A 16,125-nucleotide genomic window follows, 5' to 3' on the forward strand; every position below is an offset into this window, starting at 1 on the left:
AAACTAAACATAGATCATTACTGGCTTTAATGTAGATCACAAAGTGGACTTCAATAAAAGGATAAAAGTCAAACTGATGGTGAGCGTATATCATAATTAGTATAGAAAGTGGAAAACTTGCAGGTGTCGTGCATAAATACACGTCCGAGTTGGAAAATTGTCGACATCGTGTAGCCGACGGGAATAAAATGTTTATCATTAGTCAAGAAACCAACAAAATAAACTGCAACGTTTTTCAATGGTTTACTGTGCGAATTTACCGGTTTCTATACTTGGCGACGCTTGGTTGCATCATCATCATTGCAAATGTTCCCCGAGGACATTAAAAGACATTTTTTACTTGTTTAAGATCTAACGCCGATAAGACATACATACAGTAGCCTTTTAAATAGTGCATTAATCATAGCTTTGAAATCAGAGTTAAAACTAAACAAATAAAAATCTTAATGGTAGAAATAAAAATTTACTGTTGTTTTATTAAATGGGTAATAAAAAAATTAAACATAATAAAAAGCAATAAATTAATCTGTTTACCAGTTAGTATTTACTGTAGAAGATAAATTATCAATTAGTAATTATTTGCTTCGTTAAAGTAAGAAACGAAGAAAATTATCATTAATTATTATGACATGATGATGAGTTATTGAATAATTTTATGGAGTGCTACTTAATTTGGTACAGATTCTTCTGCTTTAACTAATAAATTAAACGGAAATAATTAATTAAATTTCTATTGTTTTTGATACTTATAATTATACTTTACTAAATCGAGCTTTTTTTTTAAATTAAATGTTCTATTCAATCAAATAACAATTAGACTTTTATGTTTTGCAGAATTATCATTATTGAAATTTAAAGCAAAATTGTCGATGAAGTGAAGCATGGAGAAGTGTATAGCTAAGAAAAATGTTCAATGTTTTATTATTCATCAGCATTAAAGTATTGTGTAAGCTATGAGTGTTTGGAACGAAATTATGAAAATAAAGTTATCCAAAAAAGATAAATTAGAAATAGAACGATGGCAATCAATAGGAATCTAAAGTCAAATTAAAGGTTAATAACAAGGAATGAGACTTAAATAGAGATGATAAGAGTATAATAAAAGTAATACAAGGACATGATGTAAGTCAAAACAAGGCGAATATCAAGAAAAGCAGAGAGGAGCTCCAAAAAAGATCTATAAAGAAGCCAGCAATTCACACATCTGAGGTATTCGCTGTTTATTCCATGTCCACAATAATAGAAGATTCAATATGCTATAAAGTTACTTGAAAAACCTGAAGAAGGAGTGATGCTATTAGAACCGCACTCTATTTATTAGAACAGTTTATCAAATATTCAGTGGTAAGGTGACCAGAAAATCAAAGCATGATAATAAAATATGTGTTCAAAGCTAAGCTTAATGATGAAATAAAAAGGGACTTGAAAGAGGAACATGATGGAAACTTCCAAGAAAAGGTATTAGTTTTAGAAAATATTAGTATTTATAATAGAGTAATAAAATGTAAAACAAAAATCATCTAAATAACAAAGGTCATATATTTATCAAAGATAATGGATGAGGACATATCAACAGAGAAAAACAAAAAAAAAACAACTTTCTTCTGGAAATGGGACAGGAGTTTAGAGATTATTGCGAAGTTATGGTAAATATTTGTAAACCTAACCTAAAAATATAGATGTCACATCAGAACAAAATTAGCATGACTTATTAGTACCTCATAACCAGTTGTCACTGCCACTATTGCCATTACTCAGCCAAAACAGGAATATTTCATCAGATTTAATGAAGTATTCCTCACAGTTTACACCGAACGCGGCAAGAAAACAAATACTAACATTATAAATAATAAGTAACAATTAGTCAGTAATGAACAATTTTATTGCAGGATTGTAGCTGTTTGCGGTTTTGTGTTAATATGTTTACATGAAGTGTCAGAAGCAACAGCCGCACAGTTATCCAAGTATAAGAATATCCTATTGGACTTCTTTTTGTTGCAAGCACGCGGGTCGGACTAACACTGACAATAAGTTACTAGAGAATCAAATAATAATTGGCTTCAATTTTATTATGGAAAAAAGTATTAAATGATATATCTTTACTAGTCTTGCTACCAAGACACTAAGATAACTATTGACAAGGATGAAAACTTAGTATCAATTAGTATCACTCCTGGTAAAATTAGCAATTAGTTAGTGATGAGGCAGTGAACTTGAATATAGTGCTTTAGATGGAATACCAAATGAAGGAAGGTAGGAATGAAGAACAATACCGAGACACCAATATTTTTTTTTAAATCAGCTAGAAGTTAATATAGATAGAAAATAAATTAATTCAGCTTTACATGTTTGCGGGTTTTTGTGGCAGATAATATTCTGGACTAAACTGTAAATAAAACCAGTAAATCACCACTTCAAAAGATGGTATAAATTCCAAAAATACTAAGATTGCTAAATTGAAAGATACTACTTTTGAAGAAATTCTTAATTATTTAGTCATTATACATGCAAGTAATATATAATTCGAACACATAACCTTATCTAACACAATAAATTTGTAAGTGCGAAATAAAAATGTTGAGAGACATATTTCTAAAATTATTACAGTAAAAATAAGTTTTGTATATAATAAGAGATAATCAAGCATCCAGTCTGGTCTCGGGCAGATTATATAAAGTCTTTTTCAAATAAAGTGTTGGTTAATTTTATGACTATGCTTTCACTTGGACGCAACGTATTAATTGGCGAAGTAACCAAATAACCCATATTGAGTATGTTATATAATTGTTGAAAAACTTAAACTTTAAAGATGGCGAGAAAAAATGATGTACTACTGGTGTTATTTATGAAAAAATCTAAAGTACATAGAGAAGAATAAAATAATAATATAAGAATAATAAAGTGCGTCGACATACATAGAGATACATGTAAATGTGATAGAAGAGGAAATAATCTGCAAAAACCGAAATGCACTAATTGTAACAAAGCAAAAAAGGAAGAGGACCTTAGTGACCCAATGGCATCATACTTCTGTGTCTGGAAATTGTTGAAGTGTTATTAATAAAGTATGCTCGAGTTATCTTTTGGTACTTCCGTGGGTACTTTATAAAACAGTACAAGAAAGGAATTATCAATGTTAAAATTTGGACAAGATTTGGTCAAAGTACTAGGTGAGCATGATCTAAAGATGATGAGGGAGACAACTAGAAAAATTCGTTGGGGATACGAGAAGGTAACGTAGAATTTATGAAACAAAGATCTCGATAAGAAAACCGATAAATTTAACGTTCATACTGTGCGTGTGACGGGGAACCACTTATTTTATCACTCTTTATGTACTCAATGTTGAGTTTAATTAAATTTCTTTATAAAGGGTAAACCTGTTAACACGTTAATTAATACATCCATGCAATTTCAAACAGTACCATCCATATTTACCACTAAAACGACACTTTGATATAAAATTTGGTTTGTTTATATTGACTTATAATATAATGTATCGTTAGTAACGAGTTTAAAACCTTTTCTTCATGAGTATGATTAGTTTTTTAGCATGTTAATTAACAAAACAAATTTAAATGAAAACTGTTTTAACATAATCGAGATGAGACCCAAAACCAACTCTACTTGGGGAGCCTTGAAATACTAGAAAAGTTCAAGAAAAGCATTTTCTTGTGAGGATGCTACTAATGTAGAATTTGCAGTTGACAAACATGAGATATTATATTTATTGAAAATATAGCATCTGTACAGGATATTTTATACAATCCCTACACAGATGAATTATTACAAATGATAGTGTATCACACCAATTAATACATAAGGTTCAAACAATTTCTTCATCCTACAATACTGCACAGATCACATTGACATTAAAGCTTATTGGATTACTTTGCATACTTTTGATTTTGTATAGCAATCGGCAAAATTGAAGATGTCCTCAAAAACATTGTGAATAATTTTACTTTTGATTCTGATGAAATAAACGATAGCGATGCAAAACTAACGATGAGCAAAATACCGCGATGTTGTTAACTAACATAAACTTAATAAATTCAAGTATTATAAATTAAGCTGCAACGAATGTGTTGCTAGATAAAAATACTTTGAAGAAATTTGTGAAAAATCTGAAATACCGTAGATTTCTTAATTGCTCGACAAACGTTCAAAGATCCCTTCGTTATATATTCATAGATAAGACGTACCACAGTGGAGCAGATGTATGTATAGTATTAACATTGCATAATCATGTAACATCCTTTATATTTAAGTTATTCAAAGACGACTCATGGTGTTAAACCCAAAAACGATACGAGACTTATGAGACGTAATGGAAGGAATACGTGTAAAAAACTTGTATTATTATTGCAGTTGAATAATTATACAACTTATACACATGTATTAGGAATCATTTAAACGCCTTTATGAGGAAAGAGCTGTGTATCATGTACATGTCAGAAAATAACTAATCATTGGGGAACTACACTGGAGATACATTTACAGTATGAAAAACTAATAACTGTCACTACGTGGAAATACGTAAAAATATTTCAAATTATGCCAACAACACACAAAATGCTAACATTTATGCATTTAAGTATTAATGCAGGACTTAAGTAATATCGTATTATTGTACAAACATTAATATTAGTTAATGATGTAGACCTTCTTTAATTCAAGACATCTAGAAGATCAAATAGAAGAATTTCAAAATTTGTTTTAAATGAATTTATTGAATCAATTCTAACCCAATACTAGCGTCTACATAAATGTTTGAAGTTTATAAAGTTACGTTATTTACGCATGATCTCAGAAACCGTCCATATCGAAATTTAACAACGATGTTAGGAATATAGATACTAGTCTGGCAAAGGTTGTGGGTGTTGTGTGCCAGTGACATATATTAGCATTGTTCCTAAGTTAAGTATATCAATTGGTTTGTGAACCCGACTAGTTTGAAACTCATATAACTAAATAGTAACTTGATTGATGGTTAAATAATATTAGAAAAAGGAACAAGAGAGATTAACTTGATAACTTGAATAAGACTTCAAACTTGTAAGTTAAAACAGACTTTGAACCAAATATTAGTGAGGATGCTACTAATGTAGAACTTGCAGTTGATAAACAGGAGATATTATATTTCTTGAAAATACAGCAAATACTACAGGATATTTTATACAATACCTACACAGATGAATTATTACAAAGATAGTGTATCACACCAATTAATACATAAGGTTCAAACAATTTCTTCATCCTACAATATTGCACAGATCACATTGACATTAAAGTTTATTGGATTACTTCGCATATCTTTGATTTTGTATAGCTATCGGCAAAATTGAAGATGTCCTCAACAACAGTGTGAATAATTTCACTTTTGATTCTGATGAAATAAACTTTGGCGATGCAGCTGTTAACTAACATTAACTTAATAAATTCAAGTATTATAAATTAAGCTGTAATGAATGTGTTGCTAGATAAAAATACTTTGAAGAAATGTGTGTTGTAGATCAATTTCAAACATCCTATTTGTTATAAATCTTTCTCCTCTACCAAGATATAAAAGATTAAACATTGTTGTTTGTGATACTTCAATGTTTGAAAAATTCTACCTTGAGCAAAACTTCGGCGAAATCATTTCATTCCATCTCTTTAATGACAATAAATTATTACAGACCGAGAAGTGCTTTGAACAAAAAGCTCATTTTAAAGTGAAATGAAAGACTACTTACAAAATAAATTATTGTAATCTGTAAATTCTTGCTTGTAAATTCACAACAATAATCTGAACCTAATTTATAACAATAATGTTTTTATGATAACACATGCATCATCATCGTTAGATTTAATTCAAGACCTTTCAAAACGAATTTAGCTAGTAACCCATGTTAAAATGGAATAACATAAGCAATCAACAATAATCTTACAAGTATAATATTCCATCATATTCTGATTGTAGCGGTAAGCCGTAGTAAGGTCCATCGCAATCCTTTCGGTCGCGGAAAATGGGAATATCAGACTTTTCGTTCTCTTGACAACGTTATTATCCAGATTGGTTGCAAATTCACCGACGACACGGGATCACAATAACACAAGCGGTTCTCACACATCACATAAAAGAAAAACGTCACGAATCTAACGGAAATTTAAGAATTTTTTGTTTGTAATGAATCTTATCGCATCTTATAGTAATCAGATATGTAAGCTGATGTTTCGTTAAGGTTTGTATAGATACTTTTTTGAAATGAAGTTGGTGGCGGGAAGATTGTGTTGACTAGATAACGGGCGTCGTTTGCCGTCGGGACGCCACTTTTCGACGGCCGAGTTGCCCAGAGCGCGTCGTAAATGGAACTATCGGGATACATGAAGCTTTTGGGACGAGGGGCGGAGCCACCGGGATTGTCACAGCGGTTGCGAAGTTAAGCTGACCGTAATAAAGCTCTGCTACCGACACCTCTCTCTACCTATCCACGTTTGAATTATACATAAGCTTTTTCACCCTTAAATTTAGTGTAAGTACTCAAAGTAACCTTTAAAAACCGCAAAGTTCAATTTGTACAAACAAGAAAATATTGAGCTTTTATTTTTATGGGATTTATATCATAAAATAAGTAAATTCAACTCAACATTAATTGATGAATTAATAAATTAGTTGCTTTGAATACATTTTTTTAAATTTTATATAAAATTATTATTTTACATAAACAATACGGTGCGATATCTTTTGATAATTCAATTCATAGTTGAACTTAGAGGGTGCAGTATGGTATTCAGGGGTGTATTTTGAAGGGCGCAAGCGTCTACATGTTCCGCCCAAAACCATCGCTATTGGCCGTTTAATATTAGAATTTTCGCGCAAGCGCTGCCATGAAATCGCTTTTGATCCAAACTCCGGAGAGGTTGGGAGTCGTGATTCTTCACATTCCACCGACCCCGTTTGACCTGGCAGGCATAAAACAGAATCACATACAATTTTTATATTTTTTTTTAACATTTCCGTTTTTTTTTTGTTTTGTTTTGAACAAAATTAAAACAAATTTTACAAAAGAATCAATAACTTTATGCAAGAATTTGTTAAGTAAACAAAATTTAAGAGAACGTTATTAGTATATTATAAAGTTATAATTGAATGGGTAATTTTAGTGGGTTAAGTGTTTTGTGAGTTGGCTTTGTAGTGTTAGATGCCTTTGAGATTTTCTTTGAGTTAAACTCCGTTATAAACTTTAACGAGTACGATAAAGTGCTTAAGTATGAAGACCAAAAAGATATATGTGGTTTATTATTTATGATTTATTATAGTTTAGATTAATGGTAAAAGAATAACTCAAAGCTCTTATCTTTAGACTTGATCTTTGTGCAAGTAGCTGTTGATGATTTTGTGTAATTAAAATTCATATTTATTTAAATTGTTGTAATATTTACCTACAAATTAAAAATTCGTACCATATATGAAGTGCTGTGACATTTCCTCTTCAATTCAAAGAGAAATTTCCAACGGAATCAACCGCACCCCCATTGGAATTAAGCGACCAACCAGTATTTAGCATAAAACCCCCTTACACACGGCGATAAGTAAGCAGCAGAGAATTTCCATGAATATTTAACTCACTGAAAGCTCTGTTCCGGGGCGTCCAACGAACGACCGAGGCGCCCCCCAGACCAACTCAACACCACCGCAGCCACCACCAGCACCGACCGGCGGTGGCAAAGTATATATGCATGCATTAAACAAAGTGTACCCAGAGCTTTGATCTTCGCGAGAAGAATAAAGCTCGCCAACACACCGGGTGCCGCGGCACAAAACGCGAACGCAACCACCCACTCCCGGGGGGTCGCTCGTTTGCTGCCCCGAAATATTGCGGAGAGGGAATGTTTTTTTATGAGAAAAAAAAGCTTTATACCGCTTGATTCGATTTTCGTATTTCGCAGCGGGAATTACGGTTGGTACGACTACGGGATGAACTTGTTACTGACGTCAAGTTCTCTGTTCTAGTGGTATTGCAAAATATTTCCCCACTACTTAATACAAGCATATCATATTTCTAAAATAAAACAAATATCTTTATTTAGATAGACAAAGATATCTCGCAAGAAAAAGATTCAAGGTATTTACAGCAAAAAAGAACGCTAAACCTCCTTTTTTTCCTAAATTCAATTTTAACAAGATATGGAAAAACATCCATTTTAAATTGGATTAGAATTTAAGCTACCGGACACTTGTCACAACGGTCCACAAGTATTCCAATACAAATAGTAACGACGAAGAGCTAGTGGTAATAGAACAAGAAACAGAGCACAAAAGGCAGATTCCCCGAATTCGACTTTTGACTTGTAATTTCTTGTCCTCCCAACGCGACGGTTCCCGGAATCCGGGGCTATTCAAGGAGCGACCGTCGACAATGAATCTGATTTGTAAATAGAAATTGGACAAAGGTCGTTCATTCGTTCCCGGGACGGATCGAAAATTTGAATCTTGTTAATTAACGTTTTCAACACAAAAAAATCAACCAATTCGTAAAAGAACACAAATAAAAAATTCAATCGTTATTAAAAAAATAATACTTCAAGGTATTAGGGGAGACCTAAATAATATTTCAAATCAACAACAATATTGCGATGACATTTTGCGCTTTAGAAATTGGATAACACAAAGAACCATCCCCCGTCTGCGCTTACGGAGGTCTCTGCAATATTACGGTGGTCGGTGAAGCATGAGACAGGAGTGACAGTAAATCCACTTCGGTGTATAATGCGACAATCACAATAATACATTCGGACGTATTAAACCGAACCACCAGCACACCTCATCCGCCCCCCTATCAAACTGAAATAATATTGTAACAATTTAATAATTTCAGGAAAAGACTTCCTGATTGTAGCCGTATCTGCGGAAGACGATGACAACAAGAAAATCTCAAGCTTATTTGTGAATGGACCGATTCAAGCATTCCCAGTATTCGATACCTTGGTGTCAATTACGAGCCGCCGTATCGGCTATCAATGGGAGCAACATCCAGAACGAATGCACACGAATCTCTCTTCTTAACTCACCTGTTCGTGACGTCCAAGAAACCAAACTTAAAAAATCACTATAATACTTTAAAAAGACGTTTTTATTCATTCAAATTTATATGATTTTAATAAATCTTCGAAATACAAAAAATGATGTTCCGAGTTAAATGCAGCGTGACAAAAACGATACGATACTTTTTTGTGTACGAAGAGGTGTTTAATAGAAAATAATACCGTATACGGTAAGAGGGGTGTAGATCTCAACCCCCTAAAAATTCACCCTGTGCAATTTTATAGTTGAGTATCACGGCGACGGTATACATTTTAGAAGGCGAACTCACAATGGGCACAATCTCGATTTTACATTTATTCGTCACGGTTGGCGAACCGGTTGACTCATAAATTCATACGCTTGCCCTTTTCCCGTCTAAATGTCATACCGCCGCGGGTACTTTTTTTAAGCGATAAAATCATCTCAGAGTTAATTTCCAAAGAAATATTTAATTTTGATAATAACTTTTCGTGAAAGCAAAAATTTTAAACACTTATGAATTATGGTCGACAATAAATTTCGTTCTCTCGGAGAATCCGTTGCCTGTTGGATGCGAATAAAAGTGACAGTGTATTATATAGTTTGTCGCGGTGGAAGTATTGCTTTTTACGCACATGTGAACTCGGTCTAGCGCTTATATTTTGCCGTCATAAATCTGTTCCACGGCGAAAGCTCCCAAAATAGAACAATGGCGCCGCATCCCGGTCTCTATGAAACGACCTTCGAAATATGGACGTTGCTACTACTATACGGGGAACGTTTTAAAAAAAACATTAAAACTAAAACAAACGACCCACCTTAATACACTCCAATTTAAAATAGTATTATAGTTCAAATACCTATATAGCAGGTTAACGAAGTTTCAATGATTGATTATCGAGTTGTTTCTGGCATTTTATCGATAAGGAAACATTTTAAAACATGCTATATATATATAAAAGAAAATATTTAGACTACAAGGACGTATCTTGTACAAAACAGTAACATTAACGTAGTAGCTTTAATGTGATTAAAAATTGCCAAATTTTGAACAAGAGGATCAACAAGACTTTTCATCAATAATTTGGTTAAAACCATGTTTGATGTAAAATGATCCATATAAAGTTTTCTGTAATATATCAATGGATGGGAGTACAGAGATTATCTCCAAATTGTCAGAAAATGAAAATGTATACGCAAGCAAAAGTGGACCCAATGCGATTAAATCCCACAAATCTGTAGAGGCGAAATCCTTAAAGACTTGTTCTTAATGTGCTTGTTCTTAATGTACTAAATTCTCCCTTCCCCGGCAGTTTATTTAAAATCTGACTTTTGTCACAAATCACTCGATTACCAAATCAACTCCCAGGAAATGTTCTACGTGCTATTTGCAAATCCACCGTCTAAATTGCCTGCAGTAGATTATGGTCTGGGTTGAATATCTCGAGGAACAACAAATTAATACAGTCAACGGTTCCTGCGTATGCAGTTGAGCTGATCAACGGTATAAAGGGTAAAGGTTTGCAGTCAGAAACCACAAAATGATTGGAAAGCGTTGAACGGTGAAATTCTGCAATATAGGTGTTGTATTGCTGAGTAAGAAAATAAAGTATGGGTTGGCTGGTTATCTGATTTAAATTTGTTTATTTCACTGTTGGTGCTATTTCATGTTATTAGTGAAGCTGAGACAACAACGTTTTTACCTACATACATCTAATATTGAATATTGGAACTTGTAAATTATAGAGGTTAATTCCGATTTTGATGAATAGTTTCAAAAAGGATCTATCGTGATTTTCTTCAAGACTTCAAGAATTATGGACAAAAAATGCTTGCCATGAAGAATAAATTATCCATTACTAATGTAGCTGTTACTACCCTTTAGATAGAAAGCAATTCTAATAAAACCTCAAAATGGATCGATAAAAAAGTTGTCAATAAAAATTGTTGACAAAGAACCAAAAAGAAATGGTTTATAACCAATTTAAACCTGTCTATGACTATGTTGTTAGTAGAAAGCTAAAATCGTTAAAATTTTAATATGTACAATTGATTGTAATTCAAAAACTAAAATCGATGGAGTAAATCATCATGCAGAAAAAATGTTCACAATGAATTATAACAAATCCTCCATTAGTAATCTACTCGCATACTAATCTAGCTGTTGCCATACTTCAGATCAAGGTATAGTTAGATCTTTTGAAATCTCAAAATGGATGATTTGCACTAGATAATCAAATACAACTCAAAAACTAAAATCGATAGAAGAAATATTTTAAAATTTTTTTTGGAAAAGTGAAATTGCAATCAGAGTATTAAATCACCGAAGTCGATTTTGATTTATATGCTTAATTTAAGCAAACTTTTGAATCAATTGCTGTATGAAGAGTAATATAGCATATGACATAAAATTTGTATAACATAATATGATTTGTATAGTAGACACAGATCATCACAAATGTTTTAGTGTTTAATGAATAACCTGTTTCTTCTAGAATGATTCCAGTAGATGTTAATAATAGATTTGTTGTTCCATTTGCTCTTGGTATATAATATAATTAGGTGAGAAAAGCGAACTACTTTCGTTAACATTTCTTAATGTTAATGGAGCAATAGAGATAGTCGAAGGTTGATAGAGATCGTAGATAGAGATAGTAGATATCTGCAGGTTTTCATATTTGCGTCTTTGAATACAGCTGAGTTTAAATTTAGCTTCAATTCAGCTTTGCTTAATTTTAAACTCTACAGTTTGAAATTGTACATCATCCGCAATAATATATATTTCTGCCGAAATCGGTCTCATTCTACTTTTTTTTCCACCTTTTTAAAATGGCCTCCGATTTAATTACAAACTCCAATTATCTTGGAGAAACTTTGTTAATTCTATGTCTCCGTTATAATTGTTCTGCTTACTACTTTTCTTTTGTTATCAATGCATTAACTTCTAAATTCGTTCCAATATGTCTATTATTGTATACTCATCAAGACTAGAGCATATAATTATAGATGATTTCTCTATGCTTAGTAGTTTTCGTCTTTACGCTTAATATCTTGTCATTAATACTTACCGAATGTGTTATTAGCAAACTAGGCAGCAAACTTCCCTTCTCCGTCATGAATTCACCCTTCGACATTCAATTGATACCTAATATCCCGGCTATCAGCGCCACCATGGGAAAAGCATCGAAAGCCTCGTCAACTGAGCAAAGCTATTTATATTTATTTATTTACTTTCTCCTTAAAAATTGTAGGTACTTTTTTCGAATCTTCTCTATCACAGCCTGTGTTAGTATAAATTACTCTTTTCATTGTTTGATATTGTCTTGCAATTGTTATGGTATGTTTTTACTTTGTTGGGTAGTGGTCTTAAACTTCATAACTTTTTCAATTTCGTCGTACACACAACATGCAGATGTGGAATAAAATATAATTATGTTTTTGAAGTGTCTTTGTGGTGAAAGCTATCCGAAATGTTTGTTGAGTCATTTACACATAAGAATACAAATAAATAATTAATTAAAGGCATCGTCAGAAATGCTAAAATGCTAAACTTATTTAAAGACGACACCTAATTTCGTTGTAAGAAAAATAAACGTATTATTAGCTGCTTCGCGTGCAAAGCAAGACCAGTGAATTACTGCCAGTTTCCACCTGGTGGATTACTGATCAGAAAGTGGAAAGCATATAATGATCTTGATATGATTTCAAATGCCTCTACATTAACATTTTTCAGTATGAGTGTTTGTACAGCTCACGTCTGAGTTGTAGTCTTTTCAAGTCTGCGTGTTGGCAATGTAACACATTTTTCTAAGGAATCTTCAAGAATACGTGGAAGGAAAGTGTACTTAGGCAAAAAAGACATACAATTACACATATTTGAAGCAACCTAAATTTAAGAACATATGCATCAATTAAATTATCCACAAGCACGAACACGATGGATTGTGCTTTTCTTAGAATTTCTTATATTGAAATTGTGGCATCATTGCAAGTATGGATATTGGTTGCGTACTTGCAATGATGACGTCGGGTACAATAATTAATTAACACACTGTACATAAATCCACGTTTAAAGTTATCACAAGGCATAACATTAACCCAAACATTTAAACTTCAACTTTTAACCAAAAACTTAGTTTCTACTTGAAATTTTGTGTATTAAATTTCATTAAAAAGTTCATTTTTTGAAGGAAATTTAATATCAACCCTATAAACTTCCATCAATTAAAATATCATCTAAACTAAATGTCAACTTCAAATTTAAACCATCAACTTCACCGAAATCTGCATTTTTATCAGGAAATTTAACAAACTGTAGCAACCTAACAAACTTCAACTATCATCAATGTAACAAGTAAAATTTCGCAATAACTAATTTTAATCCAAAATTTAATTTCAAATCCAATCTCTTAAACTTCATCAAAACCTTGTTATCTAACAATAAATTTAATATCAACCCAAATAAATTTAACCTAACAAACCAAATAACATCAATCGTTAAGTTCATTTCTTTCAAAACCTCCATTTCTAATAGGAAATTTAATATCAACCCAAGCAACATAAACTAACTTCAATCTAATAAACAAAACATCATTAAAATTTCAATATTTAATAAAAAAACTTAGTTTCTACTTCAAATTTAATCCATTATACTTCATCAAAAACCTCATTTTTAAAGAAAATTTAATATCAATCCTACCTACTTCAATCCAATAAATAAAACATCATCTAAACTTCAGTCATAACAGGAAGTCCAACATCAACAAAAAAGTTGCAACTGAATATGAACTATGGAGAATTATTGTTGTGCATAGAACTTTAAAATATATTGTCCATATAGAGTAATTGTAGATTACAACATCGCTTACTGAAAGTAATTGAATGAAATGTATAAGTTAAACATTAAACATTTTAAACAATGAACACGCCACAACAACGAAAAATTAAAGAAATTTATAAATAATCGATAAACATCAGTAACAACAAATGAAAAAAACGGAACAAGGTGGAAATTTATTCATAAAAATAGACGATTTCTTCCTGATGATAAGGGCTCAGATTCCTCGAAACATGTAGAAAGACAAAGAAAATAATTTGACCTCATATCCATTACTCACGATGTTAAGAAGAATAAATAACAATTACAATTAAACATTTCGACTGAGACTTTAAAGCATCAACTTTTTTCAAATATACCCTTTTGTTTAATAAACTATGTGAATACACCAATTCCATAAAAGCTCGTAGTGCTTACTGTCTTATCCCAAATTCATCAGAATGTCTCATTTCCTATTTTAAATAAAGTAAAGATATCGATTTAATTTTTGTTTGTTTTATTAACATTGGTCCTATATTCATACTAAATCTCGAAGAGAACACATTTTTATAATTCAAAACAATTTGGGGATACACCAAATTCATACTTCTACATATCTTTCACAAAGTAATATTAAAAGAGAATTTAACGGATCATTAAAATCAGCAATTGCCTTTTATTTCTTGGTTAATTATCAAAGTTAGTGAGCGTCTAATAATAATAAATTCTCTTTTTTCGCTACACTCCATCTTAATGTATCAAATTATATCGGGAAATCCTCAATTTACCACCCATGGTTTGCAAATCCCCTCTTCCAACTTCATTATTTTCATTCGGATGCACATCTTCATCCCTTTGAAAAATCATCCACGTCATTGCGGCAATAATAAACGATTTTTACCGCGGCATCGTCATTATCAAATCGAAAAACCGCGCTATTCGACGCATTATCTTTAATTTCCATAAGGAATTGTATCGTTCGTCTCTCTTCTTCCTCCCTTATTTCTCCCGCTATGCGTGGGTTCGTTTCTGGATATTCAACGAGAGAACGAACAAGGGAGGAAGTGAGAGAAAGATCCCGAAGGAGGTGAAAAAAGAGGGCCGCGCGACGGGTCCCGGGAAAGAGATTGATATTGTAATCTGCTTAGTAAAAATTGCCTGTCCCGAGGTATGTACATATTATCATACTATTACGACACGTCAGCGGATGATATATTGTGCCAGAGGTGGCCAGTGGACCAACATAGTTGTCGGCATCGCGGACGTCTTTTCGTTACTGCACATCTTGTGATCAAAATGACTGGTTTAACATAATGATTCGAGGACGAGGTATAGTTATGCGTAATGACTGTATCAGGATTTAGGTTGGTCGCGATTGCGTCTAAAGAACTGAAGAGAGAGGACAAAAATTACATTCATTATTTTGTTACTGTACAGACAATTTTTTTACATTATCTTTTAACTGCAATAATCATTTTTGGATTAAGAGGAAATTATGGAAATAACTTGTTGATTAATCTCGATTTAATGACTAATAAGATTATCTTTCAAAAATAACAGAAAAAATTGTTTATGTGAGCTTACATAAACTTATATCTAAATATTTTTCAGTTTAATCACATTACACTAATTCAATGACTTAGATAAAAGTTAAAGATTAATGTAAATACCCGAGTGGAATAACTCGTTAAAATACCTTGTACCTAATTCAAATAAAATTAATAGAATTCAATCTAAAGCTTACCTGTTGGGCACAAGGTGTGACACTAATGTAACCAATTTGCTGTAACTTAGAATATAAGAGATAAGTATTACATTTATCGTTTCTTTATCTCCTAAATAATCACAAATTCTATGTGACAATGCGATAAACGTAAATAGGAAACAGGTAATGTGGTTTTCTTTAATCCAGGACGTCATTAGATAACAAAAGCATTTATTTATTGCCCATAGGAAGTGATTCCGTGTATGATGTACGAACCAATTAGCCAAACACACTTGACATTTCCAGTTAAATGTACTAAAGATGAAACTATAACGAGCTTTGTCGATTTATAAACGAGAAAAAAGTAAATCGACGTTCTTCGTTAACGAGGTGTCTGTTAACGTTCAAGATCTTATACGGTGTATATAGAAAGCCACCTGTGACGGCCGTTAAATTAATCGGCAAGGATCGTAAAGCGGGAAAAGGACAACTAATAAAGCTCGACGGATCAGTAAAACACCGCGCGATCCGATGGGGGTGATGTTAAATTTGTTC

General features: G+C 32.2%; 1 protein-coding gene across 9 annotated transcripts in view; it reads right to left on the reverse strand.

Annotated features, from left to right (window-relative positions):
• The window catches only part of LOC111413454 (paired box protein shaven), a 155,755-nt gene that overhangs the window by 51,190 nt on the left and 88,440 nt on the right, over positions 1-16,125 (reverse strand). The window contains exon 1 of one of the 9 annotated variants that reach the window (XM_071199223.1): positions 5,934-6,282. The exons of the other annotated variants lie outside the window; for them this stretch is intronic. Coding sequence (XP_071055324.1) covers positions 5,934-5,988 — 55 coding nt within the window. The 5' untranslated portion in view covers positions 5,989-6,282. Of the gene's footprint in view, positions 1-5,933; positions 6,283-16,125 lie in introns of those variants that run through there. 9 annotated transcript variants of the gene reach the window in all.

This window comes from Onthophagus taurus, chromosome 1, assembly GCF_036711975.1.
Source record: "Onthophagus taurus isolate NC chromosome 1, IU_Otau_3.0, whole genome shotgun sequence".
In the NCBI taxonomy this organism is placed as follows: domain Eukaryota; kingdom Metazoa; phylum Arthropoda; class Insecta; order Coleoptera; family Scarabaeidae; genus Onthophagus; species Onthophagus taurus.